This window comes from Melozone crissalis, unplaced genomic scaffold (assembly GCF_028551555.1).
Source record: "Melozone crissalis strain CALT ecotype California unplaced genomic scaffold, PUWL_Pcris_2 ptg000019l_1, whole genome shotgun sequence".
In the NCBI taxonomy this organism is placed as follows: Eukaryota; Metazoa; Chordata; class Aves; order Passeriformes; family Passerellidae; genus Melozone; species Melozone crissalis.
The window spans coordinates 19,970,713-19,984,637 of NW_026535797.1; the positions used below are offsets into that span (position 1 = coordinate 19,970,713).

General features: G+C 43.5%; 1 protein-coding gene across 2 annotated transcripts in view; it reads left to right on the forward strand.

The window, feature by feature from the left end:
- The window catches only part of TLL2 (tolloid like 2), an 83,131-nt gene that overhangs the window by 57,239 nt on the left and 11,967 nt on the right, over positions 1–13,925 (forward strand). For both annotated transcript variants that reach the window (XM_054276731.1, XM_054276732.1), the window contains 5 exons: positions 1,815–1,930; positions 3,835–3,937; positions 6,713–6,829; positions 10,270–10,415; positions 11,350–11,545. In XM_054276731.1, the coding sequence (XP_054132706.1) occupies positions 1,815–1,930; positions 3,835–3,937; positions 6,713–6,829; positions 10,270–10,415; positions 11,350–11,545 (678 nt within the window). The remainder of the gene's footprint in view (positions 1–1,814; positions 1,931–3,834; positions 3,938–6,712; positions 6,830–10,269; positions 10,416–11,349; positions 11,546–13,925) is intronic.

Sequence of the window (13,925 nt, forward strand, 5' to 3'; positions counted from 1 at the left end):
AGAAGTGCTGAACAGTTCTTTCTTGGACTTGTCTTCCTTGCTACTAAGTGGAGTACAGTCATATTGCTTTTTAGGGTGCTCTGCAAGAGGTTGTGCTCTCCCCACAAAGATGCATTGCTCACTGCTGTGCTTCCCCTGCTCTGCACTTTGCTCCATGCTGCAAGGCCAGCCTGGCACAGGGGCTGGGGAGGCAGAGAGTTAGATAGGTCTGCTTTCATATTTCAGCAATGTAGTCTTTGCAAGTAGACACAATAGTACCTGTTCATAATTATAGGGTCTTGCCAGTCATTGTGTAATTACACTCTGGGAGAATGAAGTCTGGCCTGTTGGGAACCTTCACTATGGCTCATCTGAGGGTAATAATCTCCTATCACTATGCTCATGTTGTGCACGTTTCCTCTGATTTTGAGCTGCCTTTATAATTTCATATTTGTTTAAATAGATTTTTGAGCAGAAAAAAAGAACATTTATTTATCCTGGTGAGTTGTGGATTGGAATCTCCTATTTATTAAAAAAAAAAAAAGAAAAGCTCCTTTCTGTGTCCCCACATTCCTTCATCTAGTCTGATCTGCTAAGCTGTGGATCAAACTTCCTTAGGGAAATTAAGAAATTGCAGATTAGGTAACTCCTTCTCCCCTGCTTGAACATATTACACTTTTTTCAATGGAACCTGTCTCTTTTCACCTCCAACTGCACACCTGCCCATCTAAATGTAATCATGGCTGCAAAATTAGCCTGTGATAGCATCAAGCAGAGGAACAACCCCTGGCATTTCCATGAGAAAGGGAAGGCCTTGTGGATCTTTCAAAGCACTGCTGCTCAGTCAGGGATTTTTGGGGGCTGCCTTGCCATCTCTGAGGAAACAGAGTTCCAGGTCCAGTGGAGCTTTATAATATCAGTTGGTTGTGAAACTGGAAAAGCAACTGGGAAGCAGGCAAGCCACGGTCCCTGCTCCTTGCAATTGGCATTGGATGTGTCTGGTGGGCACTGTCAAGGGAATGGGAGCCTTGATATTTGTGGTCCTCCCACTCAGCCAGCCAGGTGCTCTGCAAGTGTGGATGGTCCTTGTTCCAGCTCAGCCATCCTGTCTCAGAGAGCAGAACTACAGTAGTCACAGCTTTTCCAGATGTTGGAAGCTGCAGTTCCCTAAAGGATCATATGCATGTGCATATTCTTTGCTTCCCAAAAGTCACTCTGGGATCTACATTTCATCAACTGCAGCAGGCCACAGAACAGGAAGTTGAAGAGGAATGGACTGCTGTGCTCATGTTTTGTCCTGTGCAGTGTGGTGGTCAGGAAGGTGCTGGGCAGCTGAAACATGAAGGTGATGGGACTTGTCCTGCTTTTGTGTTGGATGTTTTAAGCCCAAAAAAGAAAATTTACAAAGGTAACTAAGGAGAACTTCATTGAGCAGCTTGTAATGAAGTGAAAACAGATTGGCTGGCAGCAGTATGGGGTTGTGAAGTGGGATGGGGTTAATACTTTGCATTTGATTAGTGAATGAGATATTCCTCAACTGAAACCTGAAAGTGCTGGCATGTGGAAGGATGATGAAGGAAGAAGGGTTCTTCTTTAGTAGCTGTTTCATATGTCCTGGCACTGATCATCTTCCATCCCAGAAATTCTGACAAATTTCACACCACCCTTTGGCAAGGCTGCAGGTGGTCAGTGACCTCTGGCCAGTACCATGAATGAGCCCTGTTGGAGTGCCAGCCACCAGCCTGCACACAGCAGCCATGAGCAGTCAGTTTGGTAGACCCTGATGTCTTTCAGAGTCACTCCTTTTTGATAGGTTGTTTTCCCCTCTCCTGCAGCTTGTGGAGAGACCTTGCAAGAGTCAACAGGTAATTTCTCAGCCCCTGGCTTTCCAAATGGCTACCCCTCCTATTCCCACTGTGTCTGGAGGATCTCGGTGACCCCAGGGGAGAAGGTAGGTGCCACAGCAGCGCAAGGTATACTCTGCACTTCCCTCTTGTGAGGTTTTGCCTGTGATGACAGTGTTAGAACCTGCCAGAAGATCTCTGCATGCCTGGCGTGCAGGAATGGAGCCTGGAAAGGCTCCTGAGCACCACTCAGGAGAGAGCTGGAGTCAGGAATATGTGATTTTGAGAAGTGGTGATGCTGGAGCAGAGCCCCTCACATATCTGGGCTGTGTGTTGATCTCTGATCCTCCCTCTCAGTTTGAGACTAAACCCTGCATGGACATTTCCTGCCACCTGTTAGATTTGGCAAGCACACATTCCAAAGCCAGTCAGATGAGTTAGATAAAATGTGCTGCAATCTGGGGTCCTGAAGGCAGCTGAGGAACTGTGAGTGACATCCGTGGCCTGCCCCTGTCATGCAGGCATAATGTCCCTGTCAGGGCACTCCCACTTCCCGCCTGGAAACGCCAAGCCCCGCTGCACATCAATCATCCACCCTGTCCACCTTCCTCCCAGCTCCCTTTGTTTTATTGATCTTGCTGTAGAAATGAAATCTTTCCTTAATCCAGCAACATCAGCCCTTCAGGCCTGTCACGCCATGGCAGGCTGCGGGAATGAGCAGCCCCCTCCTTGGCAGAGTGACTTTGCTGAGGATCACCCTGCAGACACGCTTAAGGCTCACGCTCGGGCCGAGACGTGCAGAGCTCGTTTGTTTTGCAGCAGCTGCCGGGCTCCAGGACCTGTTTCTGTCACCTGCAAGCCCAGTCCCTTGCCATGCTGAGCTCCTGCCACCAGCTGCAGGGAGAGCATCGCTGGGGCAGGAGAGCCAAGAGCTGTCCAGGTTTGACAACTGTAGCACTGAGAGTTTCCTGGTGTCAATCTACTGTAAACTCTCCCTTTGCTTCTCAGCCTCTTCAGAGTTGTGTCAGGAAGGACCCAGCGTCTAATTAATGCTGAACCACTAGTGTTGAAAAAGGAAATAAAGAATTGATTTCAGATTAAATGCTTCAATTTACCTGTTCAATTCAATGCAGTGGTTGGTGCAAATTATTGCACTGAGGTGTTAGCTCAGAACAGATACTGGGCTTATAGCATTCATCTGCATAGAAACAGATTAATCTCCTTTTGCTGTCTAAAGTCAGAATAATGCAAAACTGTGAAAAAAAAGTGAGTGACATCATTACAACTGCACTCTGCACACCCAACCAGTGCTTTGGGGGAGAACGTCCATTTTAACATAAAGACATTTCTGTGACTATGTTCAGATTCTGGATGTAAATTAATTACATGGGTCAAATCTCACCAAAAAAAAAAGACAAGTAGATGCCAATGGTGACCTCCCAGACCAAGACCAGTGATCCATCTTAGAGAGGAAGGAAATGAAAATAACATTTTAATGCCAAGTTCTGTTTGTTAAAGCCACTGAATGTGATTGCATCACAGTGATGATGTGAGTTTGATGGTCAGAATGTGGAACCTAATTAGCAAAATTTGATACTTCTTACACATATCATTTATATTCAGGTATATACCCCAAATATATGTGGTTTGTGACAATGTCTTCCTCTATGATTTTCACATTACTCAAAACCAAAGGGTTTAATTTTAAAAATCTGAACTGGGCTTTTTTTAAAGTAACATTTTAGTAACTGAAAAGTATTGAATTTGAATTACAGAATTGATAGTAAGGGGCTCTCTGCTGTCATATACTGTCATGATTTCATTGAAACACCTTGAGAAGCCTTTCTTTGAGAAAAGGTGGTGTACAAATCCTGCAAACAGCCCAGTTGCCTTTGCCATGCATACTCACTTAGGCAGCGCTGTAGTGAAAATGAAACATGAAGCAACCTGTAGAGTCTTCTCTTTAAAGTAACTCCCTCCCCAAGGAGAAATGTGCACTCTCTCCTTTCAGATCATGTTAAATTTCACATCGATGGACTTATTTAAAAGTCGCCTTTGCTGGTATGATTATGTGGAGGTGCGTGATGGCTACTGGAGGAAGGCTCCGTTACTGGGTGAGTGGCTATTTCATTTTAATTGCATTTTGTGTATTCTGCTTGATGCTTTGGAGAGTGGGTGGGGAAAACAAACAGAAACAAACTTTCCTTTACTTGGAAGGATCCTAGGTCCTGCTTGTGCGCTGGCCATCCCACAGTGTCTCCATCCAGAGATGTCGGTGTGCTGTATTCACTCCCAGTGATCCATGCTCCAAGCCCTGTGGTCACAAAGGCTTTATTCCTTCTTTTTCCAGCTTGAGAAATGAGGCAGGGAGGGAAGTGAGCCAGGGCCCTGGCTGGGACTAAAAATGTAGTCTCTGGAGTTTTGTTACTGCTCTTTCCTAAGTCCAGGGAAGAACTGTCAGGCAGTGAGAATGAAGCAGCTGCACAGCTCCTGACCCACGCTCCTGCCATTATTTCTCATGAATCTGTGTTTACAAATACACAGTATTTGTACTTTGAGCCTCTGTAGTCCTAGCAGGGAACTTGCTAGACCATGCCATCTTAAGTTGTGCAAGGACTCCGCTCTGCTTTTGCTCCCAGAGATCTCTACGAAGTGCAGCTCTTCTGTGTCCTCCCTGTTTCTCTGCCTCCTGCTATCATAACTGCAAGTCTGCTGTCACCCTGAATGGTTCAAGAGTCTCACCTGGTTTGCCACTGCCTCTGATCCTGACCTCATCCCCTAAGCTCAGTGTCCCAAACACGTGAAATGTGGCACTATGACAGCCCCTTCTGCCTAAAGCGAAAGAAGCAATCAGGTTGGGCATCATCCCCAGCTCTGTTAGAGGTGCTGCAGCACACGACTGGGCTACTGAGCATTGGGTCCGAGGGTTTAGGGAGTTTTGGGTGCTCTCCTTGGCCCCACTGGACATCCTAGTTCTTGTACCAGGTGAGGTGCTAAGGCTGAAGCCATGCTGCTTCCCAGGTTTCAGTGGGCCTCCCTTTCAGGGCAGTTGGCAGCTGGTTTTACTCTTTACTGCCTATTTTGGGGTTGGCAGCACATACTGCTGTTCTCTGCTGCATATGTGTCAGGTAACATTGCCCCAGCAGCTGCAACTTAGCTCCTCATTTGTTGTTTTTTTTTCTGCTGAGTAATTTAAAGGTACTTCAGAAGCCAAGCACCTCCCTGTCCCCCTAGTGCAGGTGGACTTGGGAGTGTTTCCATCTGGAAGGAGACACTGCATGAGTGGCCGTGGTTCCTGCATGGGGCTGAGCCCATGAAATTAGGTCAGAGAGGCAGACAGACGGCAATTCAGCAGGGGGTGAGGAGGGGGATTACTGTGAATTGTGAAAGCACAGGCTTCTTGTGGAGAGAAAAAATACATGTGTGCTGCATATTTTCCCAGGGAAGTGTGTGAAAACCCAGCCTTTAAATGGTGTATAACTTTTTATGAATGGGCCCTTTATCACACTCTAAGGAGCTTGCTCATTCTCGTTCCTCATCTGTGTTTCCTCTTCTTGACACCCTTGTTAAACTCGAAGCCTAAATCCAGGAGGAAGTTGCTCAGTGACCCTAGAGGAAGAAGCTTTGCAGTGCTGATGCTGTTTTTAGCATCCCCTTCGGGAGTGGAGCTGGGGGATGCTGTTGATATGCTTCAGGGCTGTCACACTGCTCCAACAGCACTGGGCAGGTCAGGAGCACAATTGTAGCTGAGTGAAGCTGGGCCCAAGATAATATCTGGATGGGTGACTCTGCAAGGAAAAAAACTGGTGGTGAAACTGCCATTCCCAGCCAGTTAATGGGAAATATGATGCTGTCTTGAAGGTGAGGCACTAACCAGGTTTATACCCACAGGAAGTTGCTCAAAGATGCCTTTGCCTGGTGTTGGAAGGCCAGGATCCCTATCACTGCTGTCCTGACTAAATTCAACCTGAAGAATTGCTCTTTGCCTCTGTCAGATTCCGACTGGGATTCAGTTGGACAGGATGTCAAGACCATGTTGAATTCAGTGTATAGCCCTGCTGGCATGAGCTGTAGTGAAAAACCATGTTTGCTCTGTGCAAACCTCTGACCCAAGTGCATGTCCCTGCCTATCAGTGCACACTTGGTGCTTGCTCTGTTTCTGTGAGGAGCTTCTGGCTTCAAAATAGGAGCACCAAGTTTGGGTTGTTGAGGTTTTCCAGGCTGCAGATGCCATCTACAGTTGTTCTGTTTCAGGATTCATTCCTACTGGCAAAATTTGGGAGTTTACCAGAGCTGGTACATGCCAGAAAGCTCAAAGCTAGGGCAGTCATGGAGCAAAATGGCTCCTGGTGTCTTTCTCTTGAAAGAAATTAAATGACTGCTGAAGCTTAACTGGGATTTGTTGAACAGAGAATGAGATAAGTGATTATTCTCATCAGCATGGCCATGTCCTGCCCTTGGTTTGACTTGGAGTACTTGCTCCTGGGTGCAAAGTGCTGAAGGAGTTTTCAAGACTTAGCAGGTGGAAAGGACATTCCCTAATGCCACATCTCTAGAAGGACAGGGGGATGCTTCCCCACCATGGTAGTGCTCAATTATGTGACCAAGACAATTTGAATTTACCAGGGCAATAGAGGCTTCATCTGTAACTGGATTCTGCTTCCAGCTGAAGAGAACTTTAATTCACTTAATAATGAAAAAGAATATGAATTAATGAAGGGGGGACACAGAAACTTTTTAATAGCACAACTGATGGGAGTGAAAGGTGTTTACACAAGCACACTCCTTTACAAAAGACTCTTTGCTTGCCAGGGTCACAGGTGCCCATTATGCTGTGCTGTCCCTCAGGAGATTGTAGAGATCTTTATTGTCGCTTTCTTGCCTTCTAGGTAGATTTTGTGGTGACAAGATTCCTGAACCAGTAATCTCCACGGACAGCAGGCTGTGGATCGAGTTCCGGAGCAGCAGTAACATCCTGGGCAAAGGCTTCTTTGTGCTCTATGAAGGTGCAACCCTTAGCCAGAAGTCTGCATCGTAGGGAGCAGATGGAACAGGATGCAGGGCTTTATGGGATCAGGAGAAGTTCTGCTGCACTGTGTGGTTAGATACAGCTATGCCCTTGTTTTTATGGGAATTGCCAGATTTTGTGGCTTGTTTCAGTAGACAAGGCATGAATTTTCCAACTGTATTATCGCATTTTGAGGTGCACAGCAAGATAGGAACACAAAGCAATAGCTTCCATACTTAGGCTAGGTTCTGTTTGGTCTAACCAGCCCCTGCAAGCAGCAGTGTATGGAGCAAGAGTTTATTTCAGTATTTTAACAGGCAAAGTTCTGTTTGGGATCATACATTTTATATCACTTAATATAGATTGTCTTGGGGTGGTTTTGTTTGTTTGGTTGTGGTTTTTTTTCTCAAATTCAAAGGTTAGTCTTTTGTTTCTCCTTTGTATGTTTTACTTCCAGAAAATTGGAAATTAGCATTTCAGATCTTCTACAGGTCAGGTATTTTAGAAACTTGCATAGCACTGAGATGATGAAACCACTTCAGTGGAGGAACAATACTACCACAGTCATTAAAAATCAGTAACTTCCCTTTTCCATATATGCTTGGGTTTTTTTGCAGTAATGATTCTAAAATGTTTTAAAAGCTCTCATTGTTTTCTGGGCAGCAGGCATTTTTTTTAGAAATACCAGTGTTGTCAACAGTGTTGAGGTTGACTGTATTGATACCAACATTGCATCATCTTCTTTCTTCAGCCACAGGAACAAGCATAGTGCTGGAAGCCCAGTGCCCAAGTGTCCCATAAACTTATGAATAATGATGCTAACAGAGGGAAGTGAAACAAACATGGGACTGTTGGGGAAGTGCAAATAAAGCATATGAAGATTTCACAGCAGTTTGGGACTAACAAATCTGTTTCACAGGAGAAATATCTGGTTTCTGCAGGAATTGTTGCCCCAGAGACAGAAGTAGCTTGCCTGATGTTGGGTTTTTTTAAACATCTCTCCTGAAAAGGAGCTGTTGCCTGGAGCATGTGGTTTGTAACACCCCTTTTATGGTAGTTTGTTGGAATTGGAAGTGATCAAATTAATGTGTATGCCATCATCCTTCGTATTGTTAAATGGTATTGGAAGAAAAAAAATTTACCTTGGCTGCATTCCAAAGTCACTTTGCAAAGTGACTTTGTTTTCACTTGACAATTTCCCATATTTCCTGTTGATTAATAAGTGATCCCTAAAGATTCAGTAAATATGAGCTTACTTCACTTGATTTTTGAATAGGGCAACTGAAGGTAGAATGTGCATCTAGTGGTCAAACAAACTCCAAGTTCATGTTTTCCTGCCTCTTCAGGAGTGGCTTTGTATATAACCCTTTCCTGCAAGAAATTTCCCATTGTAAGGCTGCCAAATCCATGGCTTTGTCCGAGAGCAAGCACAGAGTATGACTGGGGTAAACCAGCTTGTACTGCACACACCGTGATGGCTCATTGCACAGGTTCATTCTTATCTCTGGATGATGAAGGGAATGCTTAAGCACTGGATATCTCAGCCTCCTCTTGTCAGAACAGCAGGTAGAGAGATTATCTACATGTCTCTCCATAATTTATTTGCTGAAATAGGAGATTTTCCAAAAGTCTTCTTTAATCCCTATTTCCCTCTTAGGCAAGTTCTGATACTGTCTGGTTTCTTTTGCCCTTTGCAAAGTGGCTTGCTCAGGTGTTTCGTGACTTCTGTGCTTAGGCAATAAAGATAGCTTTTATTTCCAGGCGGGATTGCATATAATTGTTTAATTTTCTATCAATTTTTGTCAAAAATCTTTCTCTGATGCTGTAAGTTCTTCTTTTTCTTTTGACCTCCTCCCTCAAATTTAGCACTACTTCTCTGTCTTCTGCTTTAGTGACGGTGTATATGAATGCTCATGCATCTGAACTTTTCTGGAAACTGTGGGTGAGGACGGATTTTTGGGTTTGGATTCCTCCAAGTCCTGGCCCTAAAGTTTTCAGAGGATGGGAGGAAAGAGGCAGAAGCATGCAGCCACATGACAGTAGAATTACTTGATCCTAAATGACAGTTTATGTAGGGAAAGTGTCCTCTTAGTTCAGTCATTCTGTTCCCTTTCTTTTATGAGATTTAAGAAGGGAAGATGTTGGTGGATTTGCCCTGCAGCACTGTTGACAGCCCTGAATGTGCCATCATTACCATCTTCTCCGTAGATGTTCTTTCTTTCCATTTTGCAGTAAGGCTCTTCCAAGTATAGTTGACATTCAGCTGTATGTCAGTGTGAACTTCAGCAGTGGATAGAGAAAATATTTTTTGTTGGCTGTCAATTTCATGGCTCTTAGAAAAAAAAGTCCTGTGCTCTTGAAGGCCTCTTTCTGTTGGGTGGGGGAGAGTTTTTTAAAGGGTCCTTCAGAGGTTTTCTCAAGCACCACTGGTAGCAATGGATAGAGGAGCTCAAGTTGCACTCTCAATTGTGCTCTGCAGCTGGATTTTTGGGTGCAAATTTGGTGGTGCTTTAACACTGATTCTGTAAGACGGAGGTTAGCTGCACTAATGAAACAGTGCTTTTAACTGGGTTACGTTAGCAGCTTACAATGCAAGACCAAGACAGTGTTACCCAATGCAAGCAATCTGCAGGACACTGCGTGCAGACCCATATCTGAGTTGCAATGCAGTGCCTTGTGGGGAGAAGCCAGGGGTGAGGGTGGTTGACATCTGGCAGGTGTCATTGCAGTAGCATGTCTCTTGTACTTTCTGCTGGTGCTTTTTGTTTCCTTGACTTTAGGCACAGCCAAAACATTAATGTGTTTTGTAGATGTGTGTTGTGCGTCATGGGTAACACAGGTTTTAGCCTGTGATCTTGATCTTGCTTTCATTTCTTACATAGTCTTGCAGACAATTTTGCTGAGCTGCTGTTGTCTTCAAGATATTCACTAGTTTTGTATTAAACTAGATTTCCATTAAATTTTCTATTTTGTTATTTGAACTTACTCTTATATTAGCACTAAAACTTTATTTTTCATGCACAGCAGTCAGCCTGATGGTCTGGTGGTGAACAGGTCAAGTTGTGCTTGTTAGTATTGCCATCGTGTGGCTGGATTAGATTTGCAACTTCTGCCCTCTCCCACACCCTCACCCCAAGCTTTTCTTGGTTCTTAGTGCTGGTAGCAGGTTTTAAGGAGATTTAAAGGTGAGCAGGAGTATGAATAACACAAATGTATAAAAATTCTCTGTCCCAGTGAGCTCGCCTTCTGAGGACATTAGGACAGCAAAGTAGGAGACACTGTTATAAGACAAAATATTGAAAACATCTATGACTTGTGTGATGCCTTTGTATAGCAAGCGATACTGAAACAGATTTGATGAGAAAGGTGTGTATGGAGTGGGCTTTACCTGGAGACAAGCTTGCAATCTCATGGGTTTGCTGTTTGTTTTTTATGAAGCTATTTGCGGTGGAGAAATACACAAAGATGCTGGCCAGATCCAATCTCCCAATTACCCAGATGACTACAGACCTTCCAAAGAGTGTATCTGGAAGATCACAGTTTCTGAGGGTTTTCACATAGGAATCACATTCCAAGCCTTTGAGGTGAGAAATATCATTGCATATTATATTACAGGTATTATTTTGCCTCTACAAACCCTTTAAATGAAGAAGAAAGTAATAATAACAATAATAAGAAGAATAAAAAAATTGTTTGACTACTTCAGAGTACCATTTACCTTACCAGACATTTGCTCAGAGATTTTGAGTTTTGAAGTTTAAAATATGCTGAGTTTTCAAAAACTGTTACTCTAGACAGAAGGAATTAGAAGGAACTCAAAAGTGTTGATGATTTAGATAGGGACTCATGAGTCCTTAAATTTTCTCTCTGGTCAAATGGAAGTAAATGGTCACAGTCAAAAAAACCTCTAGTTGGTGTCACTGGGAATTGTCAGATTGCAGGATGTGACTCCCCAAAGGAACATTGTGTTCCCAGATGGCAGACAGACTTTGAAGAAGTCACACAAAGTTTTCTTCTGCTGGTTATAGGATGTCTTACAATCTTAGCTGCATGGCAGTGATCAGTCTCTGATTGCTGATGTTAAGTCACAGACAGGAGTGAGCAGGACCTTGGTTGGTGCCTAAATGTCACCCATCCCACAGGGTCCTGTGGCTTGTGTACACTCACCATGCTTGTCCTGTAAAGGGCTGACACTACAGCCTCACCATGGCTATTCCTTGAGCCTTTTTGTTTGCAGTTGTTCTGCTCTGTTTCTTACAGCTTCTCTTGCAGAAGCAGTTTGTAGATGGTCAGGGACTGGGTTTCACTGCAGGGTAGCCATGAAGCAGTGGCAGAACTGAGATGTGCCTAGGTTCAAATGCAATTTGAGCTGCAGAAGAGCTCAGTGGCAGCCACAGCAAGTACTTGGCTGTAGCCAGTTGTTTGGGGAGCTGGTCTGTGGGCAAAGTCTAACTGTGTCAGTAGCCTGGCTGAGGAAATCTCACCGTGAGAAACAGACAGACACTTTTCCCACTGCAGATCGAGTGGCACGATGCCTGCTCCTACGACTACCTGGAGATCCGAGACGGCCTCACTGAGCAGAGCCCCCTCCTCGGCCACTTCTGTGGCTACGAGAAGCCAGAAGACATCAAATCCAGCTCAAACAAAGTATGGATGAAGTTTGCATCTGATGCAACCATCAATAAAGCAGGCTTTGCAGCAAATTTTTTTAAAGGTATGTGATCTAATGCCTCTCACAGTCAAAGCTGGGGATAATTAATCCCTTAAGCTACTGCCATCCACAAATCAATTCATTCTATCTATCAGTTCATACGTTATAATTCCATCCACTTGTACTTAGTATTTTTTTGAACAATTTGTTTTCAAATGTTGAATTTATGTACAAATTGCTTTGAGACTGTAGAGGGGGTTGATGCTTAGGCAGAAACACCTCCTCCCTGATTAGGTCAGAAATAAACTCTGCTGGGCTGGTGTCAGCATAAATGTTGCACAGCTGGATGGAATGTCACCTCCATTTAGCCATAGCAGAGGACACTGACATTTTCAAACAAGTACTAATAATGCACAAGGAATGTTAAAAACAGCTCTCTGCTTAAGTTCTATTCCAAAAGAAGCCTCTGGAGAGAAGATGAATCTAAGTGCAAGTAGAGTCCTAGTAAAAGAATACTGAGACCTTTAGGAGATTAGGAGATGAATGTATTTCCAAACTGAGATTCTCTTCAGGAAGAGGTAAGACTAAGATTTTAATTTTTAAATTTTTTTTAAGAGCTAGACCCTAGAAATGGTCCTTTACCAGGATGCTTAATAGAGGCAAGAACCAAATATCTAACTGCTTGAGATACCTGTGGAGCTGCTGGGGATCAGACGGTCGTGTTTGTCTTAGGTTCAGTAGCACTTGTACAGAAATAATAGTTGCAATGCCAATATTTGGATTACATAAGTCCTTTATTTATTTCTACCTTAACTTTTGTCTTGTATTAAGAGTATCATGGTCCATTTAGGTTTCTCAAATTTTCAGGAAAATATACTCTGTGAATAAAACTTTATTTCATGAACTTAAGACTTAAAACAAACAAACATGTCAGGGCTCAATCCCCTTGGCTCAGACTAGTCTGTCCTGTGAATCTATGAATTCACTTATTCACCATTCAAGGCATAAAATGTCATCATTTGTAACCCATAATTCTTAAACCATGCACTTAAGTGAAAAAAAAAAAAGGTAAATAAAGTTTAATTCACAGATTATATTCACCCATAAATTTGAGAGGTCTTAACGGACTGTGACAAAGGGTGATTGCAAGATCACTGGCAAATACTGTCACACTTGATCTCAGTCCCTGGACAGGTCTCACAGTACCTAGATTTCCTTGTTTAAGTTTCTCAGGTTCCATAAAGGCTCAGAGAATATTTCTTCCTAAAGATATTTTGGCCTTTTCCGGAGTGAACAGTGCAGGCTGAGTGTGGCAGAGATGTCTTTCAAGAGTAGCACTACATGGAGACACAGCACGTCCTTCTCTAAAATCTGAGTTTCACCTACAATTTTCTAGGGAGAGAAAGTTATACACCTGAACCTGAAATGCTTTCTCCATGATGCAGATAGGCAGAAATAAATTTGTTTCTTTTTTTTTTTTTAATGTAAAAATGTGTGAACTTGTACACTAGTGCAATTGGGGACACAGATATTTTCTGTGGAGTTTTTGCTGGCAGACTAGATTTTTCAGTGTCTGCTTGAATTTTTCATATTTGAATCAGAAACCATGTAGCTTGTGGTTACGGCATTTTTGGTTAGAGCATTTTTAAGTCCATGCCAGTAAATTCAGCTGAGGAGCAAAGTGGTTTTGCCTGAACCAAGCATCACAGCAGTCATAGCTGCACAATTTCTAGCCAGCTTGCATCGTGGGCAGAGCTGATGTCTGTGTGGAAAAGCTGTGTAGACACATGTACAGGCTACATGTGGAGCTTCAAGCTGGAATCTGAAGTCTGCAGTCTCTACCTCCATATCCAGGGGGATTGTGAGACACTCTGTGAGCAAAGAGACCAAATTAGATGGCTCTGCAGGCACTCTTCAGACTGCTTCTCATAGCTGATTGAGCAATGGGTAAGCTTTGCCTTAGTGAATAAGGAAAGGAATAGAGCTTCAATTAAATGTCTTACAACACTGAAAGAAAATAACTTAACCTAAAAAAATCAGAGTTAAGGATGGTATTGAATGCTATGCTTTGTGAGACCATGCAATGGTAATGTCTTAAGTTTTCAGAGGAAATAAAGCTGCAATCAGAAGGTAAGCCATTGGTCACACCCAAGATCCATTGCCAGGAAGATATGGAGAGCAATTAGCTCATGCCCACAGAGTCAGGTAATCCTGGATACCTCCAGGGTTATTCTTGTTAGTTATCTTTATTTTGGCAACAAATTGTTTGTATCATTGAAGCCTATTTTTATATGGTTGAAATGTTAGTTCATCTACCTGGAGCAGGGGAGAAGAATGAGAAGAAGCAGCAGGGTCATGTACTGCTTTGGCTCCTCATTCCCTCCTGCCTTTGCATACCCATGGCTTTGCTGAAGGGGCTGAGTGTAACTTGTAGGGGTACAAG